General features: G+C 47.3%; 1 protein-coding gene across 1 annotated transcript in view; it reads left to right on the top strand.

Moving 5' to 3' along the window:
• CTNNBL1 (catenin beta like 1) overlaps positions 1–22,529 on the top strand; it is a 75,851-nt gene that overhangs the window by 44,694 nt on the left and 8,628 nt on the right. Inside the window, exons 12-13 of the mRNA XM_029911778.1 lie at positions 10,330–10,427; positions 12,299–12,379. Of these exons, the coding sequence (XP_029767638.1) occupies positions 10,330–10,427; positions 12,299–12,379 (179 nt within the window). The remainder of the gene's footprint in view (positions 1–10,329; positions 10,428–12,298; positions 12,380–22,529) is intronic.

Below are 22,529 nucleotides of genomic sequence, written 5' to 3' on the forward strand. Positions count from 1 at the left end.
AAATATAAAGCTTTGCGGTGTTCCCTTTGAATACTGAGGGTCGTAAAGGGCAAACTAAAGGATGTATGGAAACAGCTTTTTAATAAAATAAATTTTTTTAAAAAAAAGAGGGGAAAAAAAAAACCTTTTTATGTCCAAAAACCTGACCAAGCTCTCATTTTTAAATACGTAGATATCAGAGATACTTCCTCTGTAGCCTCCAAGAATGTTTTAATAGGAGTGTCCAGCTGTATGTAGCTACAGATTTATCATCATTTCCATTAGAAACCCTATTATTCCAGGAGGGGTTCAGGATATAGCCTCATTAAAGCCTGTGAAATGTGCTTTGGTCCTACCCAGTCACATTCATGTCTGTATCAGCATGCCTACATATTGTCCTTTTCTGGTACAGTGATGCACGTAATAGAGGGTGGGGTCTGTTAAAATAACATGAAACTAAACAGCTTAAAGAAAACAATCTTACGCACTAGTTCTTGGGTGGACTGGTGAATGCAACACAACTGGAGTTCTTCAATTCCTGAGAAATGAGGGCTTGTCTACACATGGAATTGTTCCTGACATTAACTCCATGTGTGGACTCTCTTATTCCAGAATAAGAGTCCCTTGTTCCTGTTTAGCTTAACCTCATTTAAAAGTGGGTTAAAATAAACAGGAGCAAAGTGCTCTGGAAGAGTGTCCACATGTGGAATGAATCAGGAACAATTAATTGTCTACACATGGAGTTGTTCCAAGCCCTGATTCTTCAAAAAAGCATTAGAAAGTGATTCCAACAGACAGGTACTAGTAGTCACTTTTCATGTTATTGTTCATAAACACTTCATCCCACCCGCCTGACACCTTGCCCCAAAAAGAGAGAGATTCTTTTCCAGCAGGCGACTGCACATGCAAACTTTCAGGTGGAAAGGACCTTTTGACTTTGCCTGGAAACTAGAAAAGAGGTCAAAATCAAACATCATCATCATTCCTTAGCGTTAACTACTGTAGTTTCATAATCAAAATCTGTATTTTCATTAAAAATGAAGTTTGATGGCCTTCATGCTGTAAACAAACCCACTAGAGAGCAATTGAGACTGCAGCTAGACAGTTCACACCTTGCAGTGCAATTGTTCACATCTTTCTTCAAACATCTTAACGTTAAAGCCTAATTAGCATTTAAATGATGACCCTGTTACAATGGGTTACCACTGGACAATGTGCAAAACACATTCATCAGTAGCACTTGTCCAGTGAGCTCATACTTACCTGGCATTCTGTTCCATTTGTCTGTAGTTGGGTGCTACCATTGCACATGCACCTTTGACAGTGAGAGGTTCCCGCTTCTCTACTTTCTTTACTTTGATGAGTACGCTAGGAATGTGCTTTCACATAGGAGTTCCTGTGTAAAATAGCGTTGATCCTCATCTCTAAAAAAAATCTTCTTTTGGATATGGAGTTTTTACTAGAGTATTTATTATTTTGTCAATGCAACTTGGCCAGTTTTCATTCATTACAGAAAATTTTATAGTCCGAATTAAATTTTATAGGAACCATTTCATAGAATGTATTTATCTCTTTAAAAACTAGAATGAAGGTGCCAACTCTGGGGATTGGGATAACTACATTTTTGTCTCTAATTTTCTATAGTATTGATACCAATAAAAATTATATGGTGCCTTGTATTGTATTTGTATTGTAAGGTGCCTCATTCAGAGTTTGGGTTAGGTGTGGGTTTTATACATTATATAACAAGGGATAAAAGTAAAAAATAGGTCCTAATGATGAGAGACCCCTTGTACTTCAGTCCTGTTGGATCACTTAAACTTCAAAGATTGACCCACATTGTGTAATTGACTATACTGGATTTACTCTTGTTCTAATCTCAAGTTTTCTGCCAGAGTAAATTCTGTTATGGGATATGCTTTCCTGATTTATACAGTGGATCTTAAAACTTAGGCTTCTGGGACATAATCGTATGTAACTTTCTAACACACCAACAGTGTAATCCAATTGATCTTTGAGAGCTATTGACTCATCCAACAGTCCTACCATTAATGTTGTGTTTTGGCGAAGGCCTGTGATTGCTTTAAAACTTACTCCTATGAACTATATTACATATGTGTGTGTCTTGGTACCAGAATAGTGTTGAGTTTAGACTTTTCTGAGGCAAAACTGTTAGTCTTCATGCAATGAATTTTTAAGTATTTTGTTATCTTTTTGATTATTTTGTTACATTTTATTATTATTTTGATATTTTGTTAATACTTTAAGTCTGGTGACGTTACATTATCAAGAGTCTTGCTGTTTGCATTGTCTTTGATACTTTTGCATACAAACAAAACTGCCTTTGATGAAAACAGATGTCTTCTGTCTTGCTAAGACTGGAGACAGTAGTGTATATATAGTCGTCCTCAGGCTGTGCAGGAGAGACTCTGAGTATATTTGATCATAGTGAACACACAGAATTTTATTATTGCAAGAAAGCCACTGCAATCCTGTCTACTTCTGTGCTCGTGTGCTCTGATTTTTGTATCCAGATGAGTATTTGAGGTATGAGGGGAGATGGAACGCATCTGCCTACTCCCAAAGAAGTGGAGAATTTTTTATTTGAGACGCCCTCTCTACTCGCTATAGTGCCACAAAAAATAAAAATATATTGGTTTGGTGCTTGTCTGCTTCTTTAACACGCTACTTGTTATCTAAAAAGGAATGTTTTTGAGAGTTTGCCCTGTAGCAGATAAGGTCTTGATATTCTTGACCTAGTTAACCAAGCCCTTCTAGATATTGTCTGAGATTACTGAGGACACAAGGAAGAGAAAGGGAGGAGAAATGGGCTCTACAGAAAAAGAAGTTTAATTCCACTAGATACTTTGTGTTTGTTTTTTAGGATTAGCTACTTGCCATAATCCTCTTGATTAAGGATTACGATTCCTGTAGAAGTGTGATCCAGATGAGCCTCCCAGTAGATGACTGAATACCATGCACGATTTACAATACAATGTGGGTTGGTAATGGCCTTTCACAGGCTGTTAATCTGTACCGCTAAATGCAAGTAATATGTGTAAGTATGACATTCCCTACAGCTAGCATCTGTAGACAGGGTTGCAGGGAACTGATTGATCAGAAGCAAACTGAATTTCAGATTAGGGTTTGATTGTTTTGTTAGAAAGATGGTTATGAATCATAAACCAAGGAGAGGAAGATGCTAAAGTGAGTCTTAAATTGTGAAGGAGGGTCAGGAATTCTGTTCCAGATAGAGGGTCATCGCAGGAGGACTGACTGCCCCACCACACGTACACAAAGAAGCAAATGAGAGTGACACAGCTTTTCAGTTTTCCTTTAGAGGAATAGCTCTGTTACTAAAAATGCTCTCTTGATCTATGGTAACATGCACTGAAATGTAGCAACACCCTTTAAAATGAGTATCTGCTATGTGACTAAATTCCCAAGGCATGAAAAGGGTAAAATATAATAGAAAACTGACTTGATAGAGATTAGTTCTTCTAACTGAACATCATCTGTGAGCCAGCAGAAAATATTTTTCACACGGTGGTCTGCCAAAACGAATGCCTACTAAAGAAATCAATCTGTTTAAACAAATTTATTGCACTAATTTATTATTTTACCACCAACTTTTCAGAATACAACAGGATCCTCTTATGTGAATGAGTCTTAGTTTTAATGTTTTAAATTAGTGTTTTAAAATAGGGTTTAATTAGTTTTAAAGATTAAACTTTGTTTAATGTTCTTGTAATAAAGAGATTGTACTGGAAAATAACATTGCTACGGGTTTGAAGGGAACTTTGCCTAGTGAGGTGCTCTAATCCTGTCTTGCTACAGGCTTTCATGTGCCCTGGACAGGTGGCTCTGACCTCACTTTACCCATCAGTAAAATGGGAGTGATGCCCTCCTCCATCCTGGGCTTCCGAGGGGTAATTCATCTTTGTACCATTTTCAGAATCATGGCTGGAGGGCTCTGTACAAGTGCAAAGTATTAACATAAATGAATAAATGCTAAGACTAGAGGGGACCATTCTTGTCAGTAGTCTTACTCCGTGTGACTGCATAACGTGTGCCCTAGAATTCCACACAGTCATTCTTGCGCTGAGTCCAATAGGGCAGCTGAGCTACAGCGTATCCTGTAGGTCTCTTTCTAATTTTGATTTTAAATGATTTAAAACTCTCTTAAACTTCTTCCACTGGTTCATCAGAATTCGTGCTAAGTGGGCTCTTGCCCCTTCCTTTCTTCTCCCCTTTCCACCAAGTGGGTGCTGTCACCGCTTTGATACCCCCAACATGTACAGCTCTCTGGCTTTGGTATGATGCTCGTTTAATCTGCATCAGTATTCCACTGGATTGTGTCTGTGCATGGCTCTGTCTGCGAGCGAGCTCCCTGCCCTGCCAGCCAGATGTCCGTTATAATGAAATTTAAAAAGGGGGGGAAATAATACTAAAGGCAGAGAGTGTAATGTTATGGCTTGGTTTGACAGGACCTCCTGCTGCTGCAGCTGCCAGTGCCAGCCGTGGACTAGATTAATCTGTATTCCAACACACCACTACCGAAGTCAAGATCGATCTAATTAGGTATTTTAAGAACTGCTTGCATCCTAAATCTTCCATGCCCATCTTCTCTAGGGAGGAGTAGGGAGGTCTGTGAGGTTCTAAAGTGATATTGGACTGAGAAGAATCTCTGGTGCAGTAGGGGAGCATGTGCCATATGTGACCTACCTAGAACAGAGGAAGACTTAAGGGCCTTGTGCGTTGCTCAGAAACAAAGGCGAGTCATAGCATTGGTTGGGAGTCTAACGGTTTAATCACATCTGGCCCAATACACTGGAGAAGATCACGTTATCTGCTAGGATAGAGTATGGCTTAGAGTCCAAAGCAGAAGCTTTTGGTGACCAGCTCTGCTTTGCACTCATGCATGTCTTTGCAGACTCTTGGGAATTGGTTGCGTCCACACTAGGAAAAAAGGTGGGTAGTTTTGATGTGTTAGCAGGTCAAAGGAAACAGTAGAAGTGAGCCTGCTATTTACCTCAGCCTACTAACAGGCCTTGTCTTCATTCCGATTTTACCGCCTGTTGTTTATCGTGGGTTGGCTAGTAATGGTAAGAACACACCTTTTTTCCCTGGTGCAGACCAGGCTTTTGTGGGTCTGGGTTTGACATTTTTTCAAAAGAGAAGCATCTAGGCCTGTCTTGCAAGGTGATTGTTCTGGGTGGGGCATCAGGGTAGGTAGCACCTTTGGCCTCTAACCTTCTTGTTTCCCTCCCCCAGACCAACATTTTCCATTCAGATTTTGCAAAGTTTCCACATAACAGGGCCAGTATTTATGGAGTTGATTGAGCTGCCTTAGGTGTAATCTGAGGGCCATATGTGACCAAGGGAGTGATGAAATATGGCTTGTAGATGTAGGATGAGGACAAAGCTGATCAGCTGCAGGTTCCTCTGTTGATGGACTCAAAGCAGCAGCAGTTTCTAGTCAAATGTGAGAAAATGCACCCATTTACATGTGTCTGTGTGTGTGATGTACAGTGCTGCAGGTTCCTGGAAAGCTGTGAATGTGCCCTGTGGTGCCCAGAAATGCAGATGTGTTTGGGCTAGTACATCTCATTGTTCCTGCAGGCATCTTGATTTAATTAAGTAGTGGATTCAGCCAAGCTTCATGTCAGCTTCGGTTTAAAATAAGCCAAGAATTGTCTGTGGCAGTTCAATTAGCTGTGTTCCTGTGCTGCCCATAGGTACTGGTATTAATTGGGCAGTAGGGCGCATTAGAACATGTTCATCGGAAATAGGCCAAGCAAGTGGAGACTCCTCCTTTTGGCTCAGAAATATTTTAGACTTGGAGAAGAATTATACCATCATTTGGGAAGAGAGATTAAATAGAGAAGGCCAGATCCTGCCAGTGCTACCTGGCATAGTGCTCACTATTAAAAATGGTCCCATTAATGTCAATGAGACTGCTCCCAGTAGTAAGCACTACACCCACTAGTAAGGGTTTGTATGGCTGGGCTCATAGTTTTTGTTCATGCCATTGTATCATGAAATAGGACTTCACATCCATGTGTCTGTAGAGGAAGCTATAGAAAGTGGACAGGATAGGTGGTGTAGCCAAAGAATAAACACTGAAGCATTCTTAAGATGACTCTGTGTCCTTGTGGTTCTCCATAAATTCAGTGACTGAAAAGGTCTGAGGGGGCCTCATACATAACCACCTGATTGTGAGCTTGCGGGGGCTGCTGTGGCTAGTATGTAGATGTTTAAGTAGAGGAATACTGAGGAGGAGAAGGGGGGTGACATTCAGTTGTACAGGACGTTGGTTACACTCCTGTTGGAATACGATGTTAAAAAAAGGAAAGCCCAGAGAAGAGCTGCAAGAATTGACAGGAAGTCTGGAAAACCTGCCTTATGACTTGAAGAGATCAGCTTATTTTGGTTATCAACGAGAAGGGTAACAGGTGACCTGGTCCGTGTGTGTAAGTACCCTACACAAGAGAGGGCTTATAACAGAGGGCTCTTAAATCTAGCAGACAAAAGCAACAAGGTCCAGCGACTGGAAATTGAAAGTAGAAAAATTCAAACTGGAAATCACTGTTAAAAATGTGAAGGGAACTAGCCATTGACCAGCTATGAAGGGATGTGGTGGAGTCTGTCATTTACAGGCTTTAAATCCAGACTGGATGTGTCTCTAAAAGACGTACTCTAGCTCATCCAGAAATAAGGGGCCTGATGCAGAAATCACTGGGTGAAGTCCTCTGTGCTGCGGAGGAGGTTGGACAAAAAATCATACTAGTCCCTTCTGGCCTCTACATCTGTGAAACTAGATAGACAGACCCTAGGGCGTATCAGTGACAAACCCACGTCGTCTGTATTCCTGAAGGAATTGGCTCGGTGTTCAATTACTGACTGCAAATCCTAAAGAGGGGGGTGATGCACAGGAGAGAGTGAGACTGGTGCATGGGAGCAGGATTGGGGGGTGAGGGGTCCTCATATTAGAAAAGATCAGGCTGCCCCAGTACAACGGGGAGTGAAGCAACTTCTTACTCCACTGGCAGCCCCCTCATAGCCTCCTCTCTCCGACACAGAGCAGGTGAACTCTGGCACATGGGAAACACTGGCTTTCTGCTAAGCCAGCTGCTAGGACATTTACAACTTTTTTGAACGTCGTCCTCCTCATTTTAAGGACAAATGGGCTCAGTAGCATTTGGGGTTTTTTGTCATCCTTTTTTTACATGGACAGCTCATTTGATATTGTGTGTGTGTGGTGTAGTTGCCTCTTGCTATCCTGAAAGCCTCTCTGCAGTGAGCCTGCATTCACACAGGCTGCACTGATGTATCCATGGCCATCCTTCACCTCCATTTTATCCTGTCAAAATGACAGAGCAGCTGAATGGTGCCGGCCACCAGATAAACCTGTTATCTCCTCTGCTCTTCCTGCCAGCAGCTCTCCCCATCTCCTTGGTGCGTGAAAAACTGACACCACCTCCAGCAGAAATCTGTTCCTGAGAAAGCTACATTTATTAGTAGCAAATGAAACTGTGTGTAGCTAGTTTTTTGTGGTGGTTTTGCTGCCCTTCTGTGGCACGCAGATAACCTGTGGTGCAAAGGGGCAGACCCCAAACTGGGGCATGGCACACTGATTACTTAGGTGACTACAGCCTTTTAATGAAAAGATGAGCTGTCAGTTTATTTGAAAGTGCCATGCAAACAGATAAATGTCGTTTGTTCTTTGTACACCAGCGCAATTGAGCGAGGCTTCTCTTGGCTGCAGGCTAGGCAGAATTGTGGAAATGCATGTTAATCTGGTTTGATGGCAATGAGAAGATGATCCCTCTTCTCTGTATATTGCATTTTCTTCTGTGAAAATAACAAACCTTGACACCCCTCTCCCCCCTCCCGTCAGTGAGGCAGTGGAGGAGATTTTTACGGCCACTATTTCTCATCAATCTTAATCAGCAGGATTAAAGCAAAGACATCATTGAGAAGTTCTAGTTCAGAATACATTGAAATGTATGAAACCTGAGGTCTGTACTTAATGCATACTGGAAGGCAGGAAGCGATAACAAATGATTCAGTGAGGGAGAGAAGGTGAAGGCTGTCATTTTCTCTGTGGCTTTGTGCTTGCTTTTATCTGCCCTTATTTAAATGTTGCCCTTTGGTGCACTGCCCCATACCTGACATTGGCACAAACTCTGCAAATGATTTGCACCCCCTGCAGTGACCATGCCTTTAGTGGGGTGATGCAGGGCATGTAAGTCAATGCAGTGTATACCTCACTGCTATTGTTTTCACAGCCTCCCATGAATCTCTGTCTCTCCTCTTCCACCCACCTTTGTGCCCCAAAATAAATGTGAATCCAGGCTCTGTCAGCACACAGTCTGCCATTGTCAATGTCTTAATGGGCAAAATGAAGGATGGGCAAGATAGAGGAGCCGAGGAAAGCGTTACAATTGGAGAATTTGGCTAGAAAGGAATGGAGACGTTTAATTCACATTTTATTTGGAATACATTTAAAAACCTAGATTCTATCACAGAATTGTAGGACTGGAAGGGACCTCTAGAGGTCATCTAGTCCAGCCCCCGGGACATATGCAAGCACAACCTGTCTTTCAGGCAGGTACATACCAAGTAGTTAGACACCCACATGAAGTAAACTGTGGGCACAAAGAGGGAAGTCCAGTTAAGGTCAGGCTGAAAACCAGGCCCTGTGTGAGACCAGATTCTGCCTCGAGCGAGGTTGGGGCTGCGTATGGGTGTTCCTTCTAAGGCCAGCAGGGAGTCTTCTTTTTCTACTTAATGTAGCTCCTGGGAAGCCTTGAAAACCAGCATTAGAGAGCCACAACACACCCTAAAAGCAAAGAGGCCTAGAACAGAGCTTTCCCTTCCCGTGAGATGCTGTGACCTGAACTCCCATGGAAGGCGCCCAGTGCTTTGCAGAATCAGACCCTGGGAGTGAGACTGCTGCCATGTCTTGTTAGCAAGGATCTGGAGAGGAGATTCTGCTGTAACGTTTGACAGGGAAGAGCTTCTGAAGGAAATGATGTGATGCTAGCCATGCTCTCTCCCCTCACTGAAAACCCTGTTCTTCCTGTGGCTTTGGAGAACAGCATCTTGTTGTGGGACATCGGCGTAGCTATTCATAAAGAGAACACCTTGAAGCTGTAACCTGCCACACACAAGAAAAGAATCAGGACAAATTTGAGGCACTTAGTTCAGTTGCCCTTCAGACTCTGAAATTTAGTGGGGTTGAACATGAACTTGGGTTGCCTCTTGTGTTTTTGCACAGTTCATATTTTATTCTGTTCCAGGGTTGGGCTGTGAAAATTTTGACCCCTAAATAGAATCTAGAAGGCTGTAGAGCAGATTTATTTGTTCATTATTTCCTTGTGTGTTGTGCTGAATTTGTATTCCGAACACAGGATTTTCTGTAAATAAGAGGTTTGTTTGAAGGTTTTGCTCTAGCTAATGCCAATTAAATCTCTGTAGGAGCTGTATTCTGGCGTTCTTTTACCTTCCTTGAGCTACGCTGTTCTAACAACTGCTCCCTGCTTGGTAACGTAAGGGTCACTGAGCTGACAGTGAATGGAGCCTGGGTTGGGTCCAGTATGGCTGTTAGCCGTGAAAGAAGCAGCAACGCCATCCAGTTAGCTAGGATGGGAAGTGCCGGAAGGAGGGTGAAAGCCGCTGAGAGCGACCTCAGCCAGAGGAGTTAAACGGAACTAGGTTTGGGCTGTATTTTATAATGTCCCTTTTTTTCAGGGCTGCAATTAACAGCAAGAAGATTCCAAAACAGGTTCAAAGAGCTGGTCTACACTGGGGGAGGGGGATCGATCCAAGATACGCAACTTCAGCTACGTGAATAGCGTAGCTGAAGTCGAAGTATCTTGGATCGAATTACCTGGGGTCCACACAGCGCGGGATCGACGGCCGCGGCTCCCCCGTCGACTGCGCTAGCGCCGCTCGTTCTGGTGGAGTTCCGTAGTCGACGGTGAGCGCGTTCGGTGATCGATATATTGCGCCTTAATGAGACGCAATATATCGATCCCGGATAAATCGATTGCTACCCGCCGATACAGCGGGTAGTGAAGACGTACCCAAAGTAACACAAAATTTGATACAAGCTTAGAGGTTTTTCCAGCTTTCAGCTAGCTGGGAGAAGAGACGAGACACCTAGAGACCCATTCTTGCAACAGCTTCCCCACTCTTTTATAACCACACGCCAGATCACCCATGTGATGGACAGGAAACCCCTGCAGCTGGAACTGAAGGTGTGCCTCTTTTACGCCTTGTCCCAGAGAGGAAATGATCTGATATTCCTGACCTGTGTGCAACTCTCTCTCTCTTCACCACCAGAGCATGTCTGTTCCATCCTGGCCTCCCTGCTGCGGAATCTGAGAGGGCAGCAGAGAACGCGGCTGCTGAATAAATTCACGGAGAACGACAGCGAGAAGGTAAGTGCGCTGGATGTCCAACTGTGCTCCCGCTGTTGGAGTAGAGGGCAGGGGAAGATGGTTAGAACTGGCATGGTGCCAGCGTTTCAGTGGCCGTGGGCCAGCTTGAAAAATGGGTCTAAGTTGCTGTATCTCCAGGGGTGGAAAAAAAACAAACCCTACCAGTAGCAGTGAGACTTGGGAATATGCTAGTTACTTGTGCTAGCTGCTGGCCAGTACATGGGCTAGTGCTCTTACGTTCTGCACTTGTATCCCTCGCCCCTTCCATGGCGTGCTTCATCCTTAGCAGGAGTGGCATTTGGGCATGGAATTGTCCCTGAAGTACCACCAGCTGATGGATAGCCAAGGTAGCCATCTGCAAAGAAGCAGCTTTTTCAAACCATCAGGTCATCTGGTCTGATTTCCTGCATTCCACAGCCACTAAAACCCACCCAGTTCCCCCTGTATTGATCCCAGTAACCTTGATTAGACTAAAGCATTCCAGGCCTCAGGAGACCAAACTGTTGTGTGCCCCAGGGGGACAACAGGAAGGTGCACGAATGTCCAAGGCCCAGCAAGATATACCCAGCTGATCCCAGCAAGTGACCCACGCCCAACACAACCAAGGTCCTTGTCAGTCTAATCTGGGGAAAGATTCCTTCTGATTCTGAAAACGGTCATCGGTGTGAGCCTGAGCATGTGAGCAAGAATCCCCACCAAGCATCTGAGAATTCCCAGTACTGCCTTGGTGCACAGCCCACCCCGCCCTTAAGGATTATCGTGGTCCCTCTGTGCAGAACACACCCATAAACCCTCAACATGCTGTTCACATGCCTTCCCCATAACTGGTTCTCCCAACTCCGGAAAGTCTCTCGTATTGAAAGGCCTTGTTTAATTGCTTAATCCAGTACGACAGAGAGGGCAGCCTTAGCCTCTAATGTGTAACGGCGGTCTGAGTGGTCGCAGCCTGGCTGGACAGACGGCCACACATGGGCGGCGGGTGGACCCCCCCTTTGGGGAGGCTAGCCCCCAGCCCCGCCCCTTCCGCATTGAGGCCCTACGCGCCCTCCCCCCGCCGTGGCTGTGGCCCTGAGCCCTCCACCCCAACCCTCCCACAGCCAGAGAAGCCCCAGGCCCTCCCCCACCCCTCCACTGCCGGAGGAGCCCAGGGCCAGCCCCAGTCGCGCTGGCCCAAACAGTCCCAGCTACGCCAACCAGCCCACCTGAGCCCCGGGCTGGCCTGAGCCGAGAATGGGAAAGGCAGCGTGCCTCCCTTCCCGAGACCTCCCAGCCACCCAGCGGCAGAACGCTGAGCTTTTGATATGCGCTATGCAGGTTCCAGGGTGGCTGAGCAGCCGGTGTCTGCTACCCAGCTTCCCAGGCTTCATCAGTCATCTCTCTCGAGTCCAGGGAGATGACTGATGAACTCGGGAAGCTGAATAGCAGATACTACCTCCTCAGCTGCCCTGGAACCTGCATAGCACATAATAATAAGTAAAAACCCACAACCTGGCATCCCATGGCTGTGTCTTCCCTGGCCTATTATACCTGCCATCTATGCAGCTGCATGTAGGGATCTGGGGAAAGTGGAGGGCCACAGATCAGAGGATTGGGCTGAGCTCATGGCCTGGTTGCCCACCTTCTAGTGGGAGCTGATTGGATCCCGTTGTGATAAGGTGTAGAGATCACAGGCATTTCAATCCAAAGCACTCACCTGTCCAGCATTGGCCCCTTCCCACTCTCACTCCTTCCCGTGTCTCTCCTGGGAGTGGCAGAGCTGCAAGCTGCTTTGTGGGATTTCTGGGAGGCCGAACAGTGGAGTAGGAAGGGCTGAATACTGAGTGGAGTGGGCCTTTCTCTCGCTTAGGTCTGTGTCTCTCCTGCCCTCACAGGTTGATAGGCTGATGGAACTGCATTTCAAATACTTGGATGCAATGCAGGTGGCTGACAAGAAGATCGAAGGAGAAAAGCATGTATGTATCTCTTCCTTGTGTTGCCAGCCCGTGTCTCTAACTCCTCTGAGCCCTCAGCCAGGGAGGGATTTTTTTAATGTCCTGCACATGGCATGTTTTTGACTTGGCTGCCTTCTACCCACCCTCTTGCAGACAGCTGAATGCCTGCTTGCCTGCAGAGGAGTTTCTTCTGGCAGGGGTGGGTATCCTTTGGGACAAGGCTGTACACATGGGTTGACTGGCACGCTGCTGTTGGGCAAGGAAGACGTGAATCTCTGTGTAAGAAGCAGCTGTTCCTGTCTATAGATGCTCAGCAGCCAAATTGGTGAATTCCAGCCAGAGCACAGTGAATCCCCGAGCTCTGGCAACACAATTCACCACTCAAAGGACAGGCACCTGTGCTGGTGCCTCATGGGCTGCTTTGTGTCACTCCCACAGACTCGAGCTCTTGTACTGTGCAGGTAATGAGAGAGCTCGGTGCGTTCTGCCTGCTGGGCTTTCTGGGACTACATCTGCAACGAATTCCTAGCTCAACCAAGCCAGTGCTGTGCACTGAGCCTTCGTTTCTGTGCTGAGACTTCCGCTTTGCGACCTCTCTCGCCGTGGTTTCCCACGGGGGGTCTTCATTTACCACAAGCTCTGTCCCTGGACTCACTTGCTTTGGTTTTTACCGTATTTTTAAAAGTTCCATATCTGCTTTAGATTAGCCCTGTCTCTAAAACGTGCCCGGCCTTCCCTTCCTTCCTCTTACCCTCTAACTTCTAACTGTCTGCCTGTCACAACACTGTTCAAATGGCAGTCACCTTTTCCTGCTCAACTACAGCTCCACTGTTGTTTTTCATTCGCTTCCAGCTCTGTAACGCAGCACTTCTCTGTCCTGCCTCATTAGCCTTCTCCAGACAGGCTTCCTCATGGTTCTCACACAGCTACTGCTAGCAAGCTACTGCTAGCATGACTGCATTGAGCAGGGGGGGGACGGTATTTTTGTCTGAGAAACAAGGTTAGAACCATATTGTAAAATCATGCTTCAGCCTACTGGGTTCGGTTGGTCACTCTGCAGCATAGTTGTCTAGCAGAGTTCTCTGGTGAAAATCCTTGTCCTCGCTGGCTAGGGAAGCTGATAGCAGGACCTGGTAGCAACAGCCGCATTTCAACACACGTGTAACTAGGTTGGCTGTGCTTCCACCATGCACAGGGGCTAGGTGTAAAGTGTTTTGGATTAACGTATTTGGGTTTATTTATGTGTGTGTGTGTGTGTGCGTGTGTATATATGTCTACACACACACTGTACAGTGATTCCTTTGCATTCACTTTTACTAGTCTGAAATGTTACTGGGGCTGGCAGATGGGGGGGAGTTAGTGACATGCAGTGTGACAATTACATGGTAATATTCAAGGCCTCCTTCCTGCCTCTTTAGAGTCTTGATCAGCTGTGAGGGAGCTTCTATCCAGATTAGATGGGGCTGTAGCCAAAGACTGGTGTTTGCGCCAAATACCTACAGTGGATCGTTCTAAATGACATGAGCTTTGGTACCATGTAGTATTTTCTTGGAACTGAAGCTGAAACAGACTTTTCTGAAAGAGAGGACGAGCTGTTGGAGTCAGGAAGCAGCTTGCGGAGCTGTTAGTGAGTTTGGCCCACTTCCCACAAGATTATCGGTATCAGCACTGAAGAGGGTGTGAAACTGATTAGCACTGAGGGAGAGTAATCATGGCTGTGGCTCTCCCCAGCACATGAGCTGACTCTGCGTGAGGCAGGCTGCAAACCCCCCACCAGTCTCTGACAAACATCTGTCTCCTCAATGCCAAGGCCAGTTCACTGGGCACTGGCAAACATTCTGAGGGCATTCGAGCTCAGCAGCTTCGTGGCTGCTCAAAAAGGCACAGGGGTGAGTGATGAATTGAGTCACATCCACTGCCAGCATTCAGGCTCCATATGGACAGCTGCAGCTTCACAAATGAACAGTGGCCTGCAGCAAAACAGCGTTTTCCCTTCCTTCCCTGCCCTCTCCATTGCTCCTGTTCAAACGCAGCCAGAAATGATTGATTCTGTACATTTCAGTGTTGGTGGGTGGGGTTCAGAGCTCGAAGAGCAGGGCTAAGGGCACTGTCTGGCCCCTAGCAGAGTGGGGGCAGCTGCTGCTTAGAGCCCTCTTCCTCCTCCCTCCCCTCACTAGCTCCGTTTGCTATTTATAGAGCATCTTTCATCCAAAAGGATCTCAAAGCATTTAATGAATATGACGCCTGCAGAATCCCTTTAGCCCTCGGGCAGCCGCCAGCCAGCGCGTGGTATGAAGGGAGAGGGGAACTTGGGGCCCAGGATACTTGGGTGGGGACCTTTCCCTTACAGACAGTGCCAGGGTTCCTCAGCGTCCATGGAGAGCAGACAGCACCTGTAGTTAAACTGCGCAGGACTCGCTTCATTTATATGGTAACGATGAGGGGCTGAATTGACCCTGCCAAAGGTAGAAATATTTCACCTTTGAGGTTTGCCCCACTCCCTGCTGTTCCAGCTCTGGGCCTCTCCTACTTAGAGATGAGTGGCATTAGGAAGCCCTGTGCATTCACCGAGCTCAGCACATTTGTGATAGATCTGTTCCACTTGTGCTGTGCCCAGCTCTCTTTGCTGCCTGACTTACCTGTTTTAGGGGCAAGGGAAAAGGGGACCCCCTTGCAGCTCAGATCCTCCATTAGCGAAGTGCAGCTAGAAAGGCAGCACCCTCCCTGCAGTGTTCTCACCACTCCCCTATGCCAGCTGCCCATCGTTTGGAATGGCTCGAATAAATAGCTCCCTCTTACCCTGCCTCTCCTAGCTCTAGAGATGTTTGGGAGAGAGCAGAAATGTCCCCCATGTCCTTCGACCTTCTGCAGCACCTTCCATCTGAGCATCGCCAAGGCCTTTACAGGTCTTAAGTTATGCTGCAGATCCTCCCTGTGTGGAAGGTATGTGTCTGCATCCAGGGGCGCCGGTTTGCACCTCTTCAAGGCTGGCAGGCAGCAGCAGAGCCAATCGGTGACCAGATGAGGGATGGTCCAGTGGTTAGCGCGCTAGTCTGGGCTGTGGGATATCAGGGTCCAAATTTTGCTCTGCCACACACATCATGTGTGTCCCCGGGCAAGTTGTTCAATCTCTCTGGGCTTCTGGTCTCCTCTGTGTAATGGGGAGAATAGCTCTGTCCTGCCTCCCAGGGGTGCTGTGAAGTTAAATCCATTAAAGATTGTGACTTGCTCAGATCCTGTGGTGATGGGGGCCATAGAAGGGGGATGGATCACTTGATGATTCCCTGTTCTGTTCATTCCCTCTGGGGCACCTGGCACTGTCCACTGTCAGAAGACAGGATACTGGGCTAGATGGACCTTTGGTCTGACCCAGTCTGGCCGTTCTGATGTTCTAAGTAACTAACAGATTTTTAGCACCCTCTGCATGCTCTCAGCAGCTCCAATTTCCTCTTTCCCTCATAGAGGCAGGTCCCATTGGAAGCAATGTCCTTTTTTGCTCCACCATGGTGGGCACCAGGGAAGAGGCTCAGGAGGGGTCCTAACTGCAGCACTCACATTAATGCTAAAACAGTTGGTCTGAAAGCTGTATTGTAAGCTCCTCTGGGCAGCGGCCAGGTCCCCAAGGTGAGAGATCTTTCCAACATTTTATACTGTAAACTTCTAGGGAAAGTTTTATGGCGTATGTGTGCAGGGGGTCAGGCTGGGTGGTCATGGTGGTCCCTTCGGCCTGGGATTTTGTGACTCTATGAATCCTCCTGGTTATCCCTGTGCTTCATGGGCCATGGGGAGAACAGGAATGCCTGCATTGTCCTGAACATGCTCTCGTAAGCCTTGCAGCTCTGCGTTAAGACCATGACTATAACCAAATCTCATACTGGGGCTCAGGACAGAATCCACCCCCATATGCACGATTGCCTTGATGCATTCTGGGTTTTTTTCACTTTCTTCAGAAGCATCAAAGATTGGCCAAAGTTGGAGATGGGGCTTAGGACAGCATGGACCAGTTCTCTGAGGTATACAGAGAATCCTTTCTTTGATGCCTGGCTTGTGTGTCTTGCTCACCTGCTTGAGCTCAAACTGGTCACCAGATTTGAGGTGGGAAAGGAATCTTCTCCCCTCCTGCCCTGGTCACGCTGGCTGGGACACTGGGTTCCTTTGCAGCGGTGAGTGTGGTTCGTCTGTTAGGTTCCTGTGGACATCTCACCTAAACAATTCCCTGCCAGTGTAGGGACCTCAGGCCTTGGTGGCACCTCGGTCCCTCCTGTTCTCTGTCTGTGGACACAAGTTTAGTCTTTTGCGGACTGCAATGCGTTAGTCTAACTGAAGTCATTGGGCTCAGCGTAGGGGGTCTGGGTGAAACTGACTGGCCTGTATTACACAGATCAGACTAAATGATCTAATGGTCCCTTCTGGCCTTACGCTGTATGGAATCTATTACATTAATAAGTTTGTCCTACGGGTCCTAGCACAATGGGTCCCAATCCTGGCTGGGATCTGTAGATGCTACTGTAATATTAAATCTCTGTGCATTCTCTGTGCTGCCAAGGCCATAACTGAGTAGCAGAAGCCCGGCAGCCCCTCCCAGAAAGTCCTGTCCAGCCATTTTCCTTCACAAGACAGCTCAAAGTGGCTGCGGATTTTGGCAAAAAGTATGGCATGCCGTGCAGTAACCCACGAAGGGCACTGTGACTCCACCCCTCTATTGGAAACTTCCAGTTATGTGTAAAGTTGCCTCCCATTCTGGACCAGGTGCTGAGGGACAGTAGATAGAGGTTAGAGATGCATCTTCCTTCAGTTGGTCATTTCAAGATGGTTCTGCCATCAAATGCCCCCATCAGAGGGGAGTAGAGACAGTTTCTGAGTTCATGGCCCTGTTGTGTCCCGCCCACTTTCCAGGGAGGCAGGGGGTCAGTCACCACAGCACAGCACGCATTAGTGGTTATTCACAGGGGTTATGGAATAAGTTTCTGCTCTCCTTCTGGTTCCCAGAAATAAGTTCTCCCCTCTGGATGCCTAGAAAAAAGCAAGTGCATTGGACACTAAAAACTGCAGAAGTGGTAACTGGGAAAGGTTTGGAGGTGTCTGCTTGCTTTGTTTTGGAGGCCCCATTCGGCTCTGAAGTGGCTCAGGGAGCTTACTCTTGTAGAAGTAGGCAAAGAGAGCAGAGACTCCCCTAACGCTGATACCCACAGGACACCTACCTGCACATACCTACTGTACACCAATCATCAAATCGTCTAACATTGGTGCTTGGCCCTTCAGTACTGTGCTCTGCCACTCAGGGTCAACATAGTGCCCGAGGCCTTCACCGAGGTGATGGGCGTGAGGGGAGCTGCCCTCAGGTTTTGCTAAGATTCCATGCTTAGAGAGGCTTAGCCCTCTTGGCCTTCGCCTTCTAGGTAACTTCCTAGGCAGAGCTTCATTCATGCTCCTAATTAATCTCCTGCAATGAAGGGCCCTGTTCCCAGAGAATCTGGATCTACAGGTCCATGTCCCCCAACAGGTTCATTACTGCCTGGGCTGGGATGAGTGAGACTTCGATCTACTCCTTCCGTAGATGGATGAAAGCCACGTTATGCAGGGAGCTTGAGAGGCTGACTTAGTGGAGCAGAATTTGGCCCAGTATGAGAGTTGGCTTCATGTCAGTATGGCGGAGCTATGCACTTTCTGCGGGGTTGGAAGTGATCAGGCGATGAGTTAGCAGCCTTTGCCCTAACAGCCATGTGAAGCCGGGGACTTCCTTTTCCAGCACCAGTATGTCTTAGTGCTTTTCGGACGAGTCTCTAGCAAATAAAGCCTAGAAAATATCGAAGTCTTGGCTTGTGAGGGAAGTGTCTTGTTCTCTCTCAAGCTCTTTAATCCCTTCTGTAGGAAAAGGTGCAGAACCCCCTGGGCTCTTAGCTCCGTCTAGAAGGAGATATCATTATAGGCAGCGGTAACCGCAGCGGGCTCTGAAAAGGGAAGAAAAAGGCAAAAGACGGTTTAATTTTTTTTTTAGTTCCACAGAAAATTATGCTCAGCAGGTTTATTCAATAAACTGTTCTCACCAGATACTTTGCACTATAATGACTTACAAATTACATGCTAATTATGCTATGGTTAAGTCATTCCACCCTTGAAAGGACAAGGTGGACTGAACTAGAAGTGAAGCAGTGTCCACAGATTTTGATAGCTTAAATGGGGATTTGTATTAGTCTGGCATTTGAGTTCAGTTTGAATTGCATGGAATTGAACTGAGGGCCAGAGATAATGAGAGGAGTTAATGTAAAGTATAAGCAGTGTAACTATGTTCCCTGGAGGGCATGTAGATTGCAGAATCTGGCTACAGTTACGCAGTTGTTTGGTCTTCTTGCTGTCTGTATTGTGAGCTTCTTCAGGAACAAGCCAAGAGGCTAAAGTGAGTTTTATAAGCTCTACTACTGGGATTGCTGGGTCATTTAGACAAGTCATGTTGAATGCCCTGTCACACTTCCCATTTCTAGCTCCCAAAGTTTACCGTATCTGCAGCCTTATGTTTACTGGTTCCCTGGAGGTGCTAGGCATTGTAGCAAACAGTGAGCGTTTCAGCTATTGCAGACCGGCCACTCAGTTTACAGATGCACAAGCACGTCTCAGCAAGTAGGCAGAAATGAAGAAAACTTCACAGACAGTGCAGTTGCTTTCTGTATGTAGGTTTGAGCACTCAGCTGTCACCTTCACATGACCTAGATGTAGACCTGCCCTTTTGCCTGCAGTAGGAGCTGTGACCCCATCCAGGAGTCAGTCCCAATCCTGCATTTCAAGGAACATGATGGCAAATCAGTGTGTGAGAGAAGCCGGGAGATCAGAGTGTCTGTTTTCACTGAGATGACAGGATGCAGGAAACAGGCTCAGTGCATCTTTGGCATATTGTTCAAGAACACAGGCTGCATGGAACAAGTCACTCTCCTTTGGTAACACTGTATGGGGCCTCCAGCGCCTTTTGGACTCTGAGTGAATTTACCAGGGCCCTTAAGGCTGTTTCTTTACAATTTTTTGAAACAAGATAAAAGATGTGGTGTTAGCTAACACGTTCTCAAACTCTAGTGGGGACGAGGCTCCATAGGGGAAAGTCTAGGCTTTCACTTGGCCACCTTAGTATGTGTTAAAGAACATACTGCTTTGGCTACACTTGGCTTTAGAACGTATGCATTAGCTTAACGTTTCACTGTTAAATCACAGTTTAGACGGCTTATAGGACTCCCCTAGTGCATGTGGGTCACAGCAGCATAGCTAGGCCCTACTGGGATGTAGGGATGGAATGCCAGGTCTTTGGTGTTTTGTAGTATTATCTGTCTTCCCCTCTCTCCTTTTGCTTTGGACATTGTTCCAGTTCACTGTGTAATTGGGCTGCTGTGGTTTGAGAGGAAATTGCAAATCTTTACACTTGATCCTGATCCTCCTGGTGACTGATTTACACCCCAGTTCTCTGTTGGCTCCTCCTGCCAATCCTACAGGCATGTACTCCGCTCTCCGTCCCACAGGCTTTTCTTTTTGTGCTGGGCTGGATCAGGCATTTAATGGTGCGTGAGTTGCTGGGGGATACCTAACTCACAGGATGTGCTGAGTGCCTCAGTCATGAAATCACCTCAGGAGTGTGGCAGACATCCTTCTTCCTTGCCTTTCCCCTCTCCCCACGTGAACCTGCCCAACACGGCAGGGTGAAGGGAACGAGGGGATGAGCTGCCTACATTAGTGTAGGATCCAAGGCCTAACAGCAGTTTTCATGTCCATGCCTGAAGTGATGTATAATGTTCTGGCTTTTAGCTCTATGCTTTTCTTAGGCTTGTCAGGGCTGGTTTACACTGGGAACTTACCTCAGCATTGTTACATCTCTCAGGGGGGTGAAAAATCAACACCCCTGAAAGACGTAACTGTATTGAGCCTGACCTACCCCATCCCCTGGTGTAGACAGTGCTAGGCCAGTGGAAGAATTCTTCCATAGTTACCACCTCTTGGGGAGGTGAATTAGCTGTGCTGACGGGAAAACCCCTCCTGTTGGTGTGGTTAGTGTCTACACTGAGGCGCTGCAGCCATTTAAGTGTAGACAGACCTTCAGAATGGTGCAGTGGCATTCGTGACAGTCTGAACTGGTTCTCTCCCACCCTGCTCTGCACGGTCAGTCCTAGCTCTCCTTGGATGAGAGAGATGAACTGACATATATGTGAGCAGAAGGGTGTGGAGCATCTCTAAGACCCACTTTGCCACGCTGTGCAGAGAAATGTGATCTCTCTACATGGTAGTGGCAGATCCGTCATCATCTTTAGATTTTGAGTCTTCACGTGACACTCTAGGCCTGTCAGTCCTCCCTCATTAGTGTGAGAGGAGCTCATTTGAGTTTCACAGAAGCCCATCTTCTTGCTGTCCTCTCCCATCAGCAAGGGGCATCTCAGTGAATATTGGTGGCAGATTAGAAATGGCATCTGAGTCTCAGTTGGAGGGTAGCAGCTTGACGGCTCAGAGAGACACAAAGTGGAAAGGTGGCTATTTGGTGTTGTACTGCGAGACAGATGAACATTTAAAGGGGGCTGTGGTTAAAAAAGACTGTAAATAAATGGCACCTTAGTACTGTATGTATCTCCCTGCGATGTGTCTCATGAGTTGTATCTGCTTAATTTGCTGGTACACAGCAATTTTGCCTCACTGTCAGTGCGGCAGAGCCTGTTCTATCTATGGATGGGACAAGCATCTTCTTTGCTGCTGCCTGCATAATCAAGCAAAGAGCTGAATGCTGCTCCCCAGATCTCCTCTTCTTGATAGCGACGTACGTAAGAGAAATAATGGCGTTGCCTTTATGGGAGAATATGGGAATTTTTGCAATACCTTCATAAGCAGTGTGCGACTCAGTTTGCACGCTCACTTTGTATCCCTACCCACTGAGTGTTAAGGGGTTAATTTCTCTCCGGGATGGGGAAGGTGAATATCATGTACGCCTGTCTAGGTTGGAGCCAGTTACGTTATCAGGAACTGACAGGAATCAGCCCAGGTGAATAGTGTGTCCTGAAGTGACAACAAACGTTCCAATGACTGACCAGTAGCTTTCAGCGACTGGGAGCCGAGGAAGCTGACCGTGTGAACAGAGCGTGGCCAGGAGTCTGTTGCTGCTGCACATTGAGGGTCAGAGAGTGACTGAGAGGCTGATGACACCCAGGAGCCCCAGTGAGAGTGGGGGAGATGACTCTGTTATGGTGAACTATGACTTACGCTTGGGTTTGCCATTCGAACCTGGACCCTCCTGTGCTGTAGTGCAGCGGCCTGATAAACGCTGCCTTGGTCTGTAAAGCCTGTTCTGCCTCCTTGCAGACACTGGCCGCATTGCCCCCGAAAAGGACCAGCTCTGTCAGGAATCTGAACTCCTTTGGACTCTGTGCAGAGACATGGGACTGTAGTCCGAACGCCCACATTGTGTTGCCAGGTGGCTTGCCCCTGTGAAAAGCTGCGCTGAGGGCCTAGTGAATAATGGGGTATTCCCAAAGAGACTGTAAAGGCTGGGGTGTCGAACCCCTGTAAATCCACAACTGGCTGCAGCCCCGGCAATCTGAGAATCTCACCCGTTACTTTGTGCTCAGTGTAAGAATTAAGAGCTGTCGAGGGCGATAGGCCACGGGGGGGCTGGGGGTGATGGAGGAACTGCTGTGAACAGAACTTTGAGAGAATTTAAAGGGCCAGCACATCCCTAACAGACTATGTATGTTTCAGGTAGCCAGTTGGTGTACCGGGAAGTTAATAGGAGCTGTGGGCGGGCTGTCAGGAGTCCCCCGTCCCCCCCCCCGTCCCCCTCCCTCCCCCCGCTGAGCATCCCAGGCATTTGACTGGCAACCGTGGCTCTCCAGCCACAGGGTAAACCTGCAGCATCCCTTGCCATACAGGGGCAAATGTCTGGGCAAGCTGCACGGTGGTGTAGCCACAAGCTCTCCCCACCCACAAAGACCCTACATCCTGGTGCACAGTGAGCTCCTGAAGAGCTGTACTTCGGGGTGTCCAGGCCCCCAGCACGGTCTGTAACCCTCTATAACTGCCACTCCTCCCTCCCTCCACCTCAAACAGGAGAGCCCACTTTGGTTCTGCTATTGGAGCCCTTTGTGCCTGTGGCGTGGTGGGCAAGTGTAGAGGGGAAACAGGAAGAAGCGTTCACCCTAGGACAGTTTGGGCA

This window comes from Terrapene carolina, unplaced genomic scaffold (assembly GCF_002925995.2).
Source record: "Terrapene carolina triunguis isolate 2854851 unplaced genomic scaffold, T_m_triunguis-2.0 Scaffold130, whole genome shotgun sequence".
NCBI classification, from domain to species: Eukaryota; Metazoa; Chordata; order Testudines; family Emydidae; genus Terrapene; species Terrapene triunguis.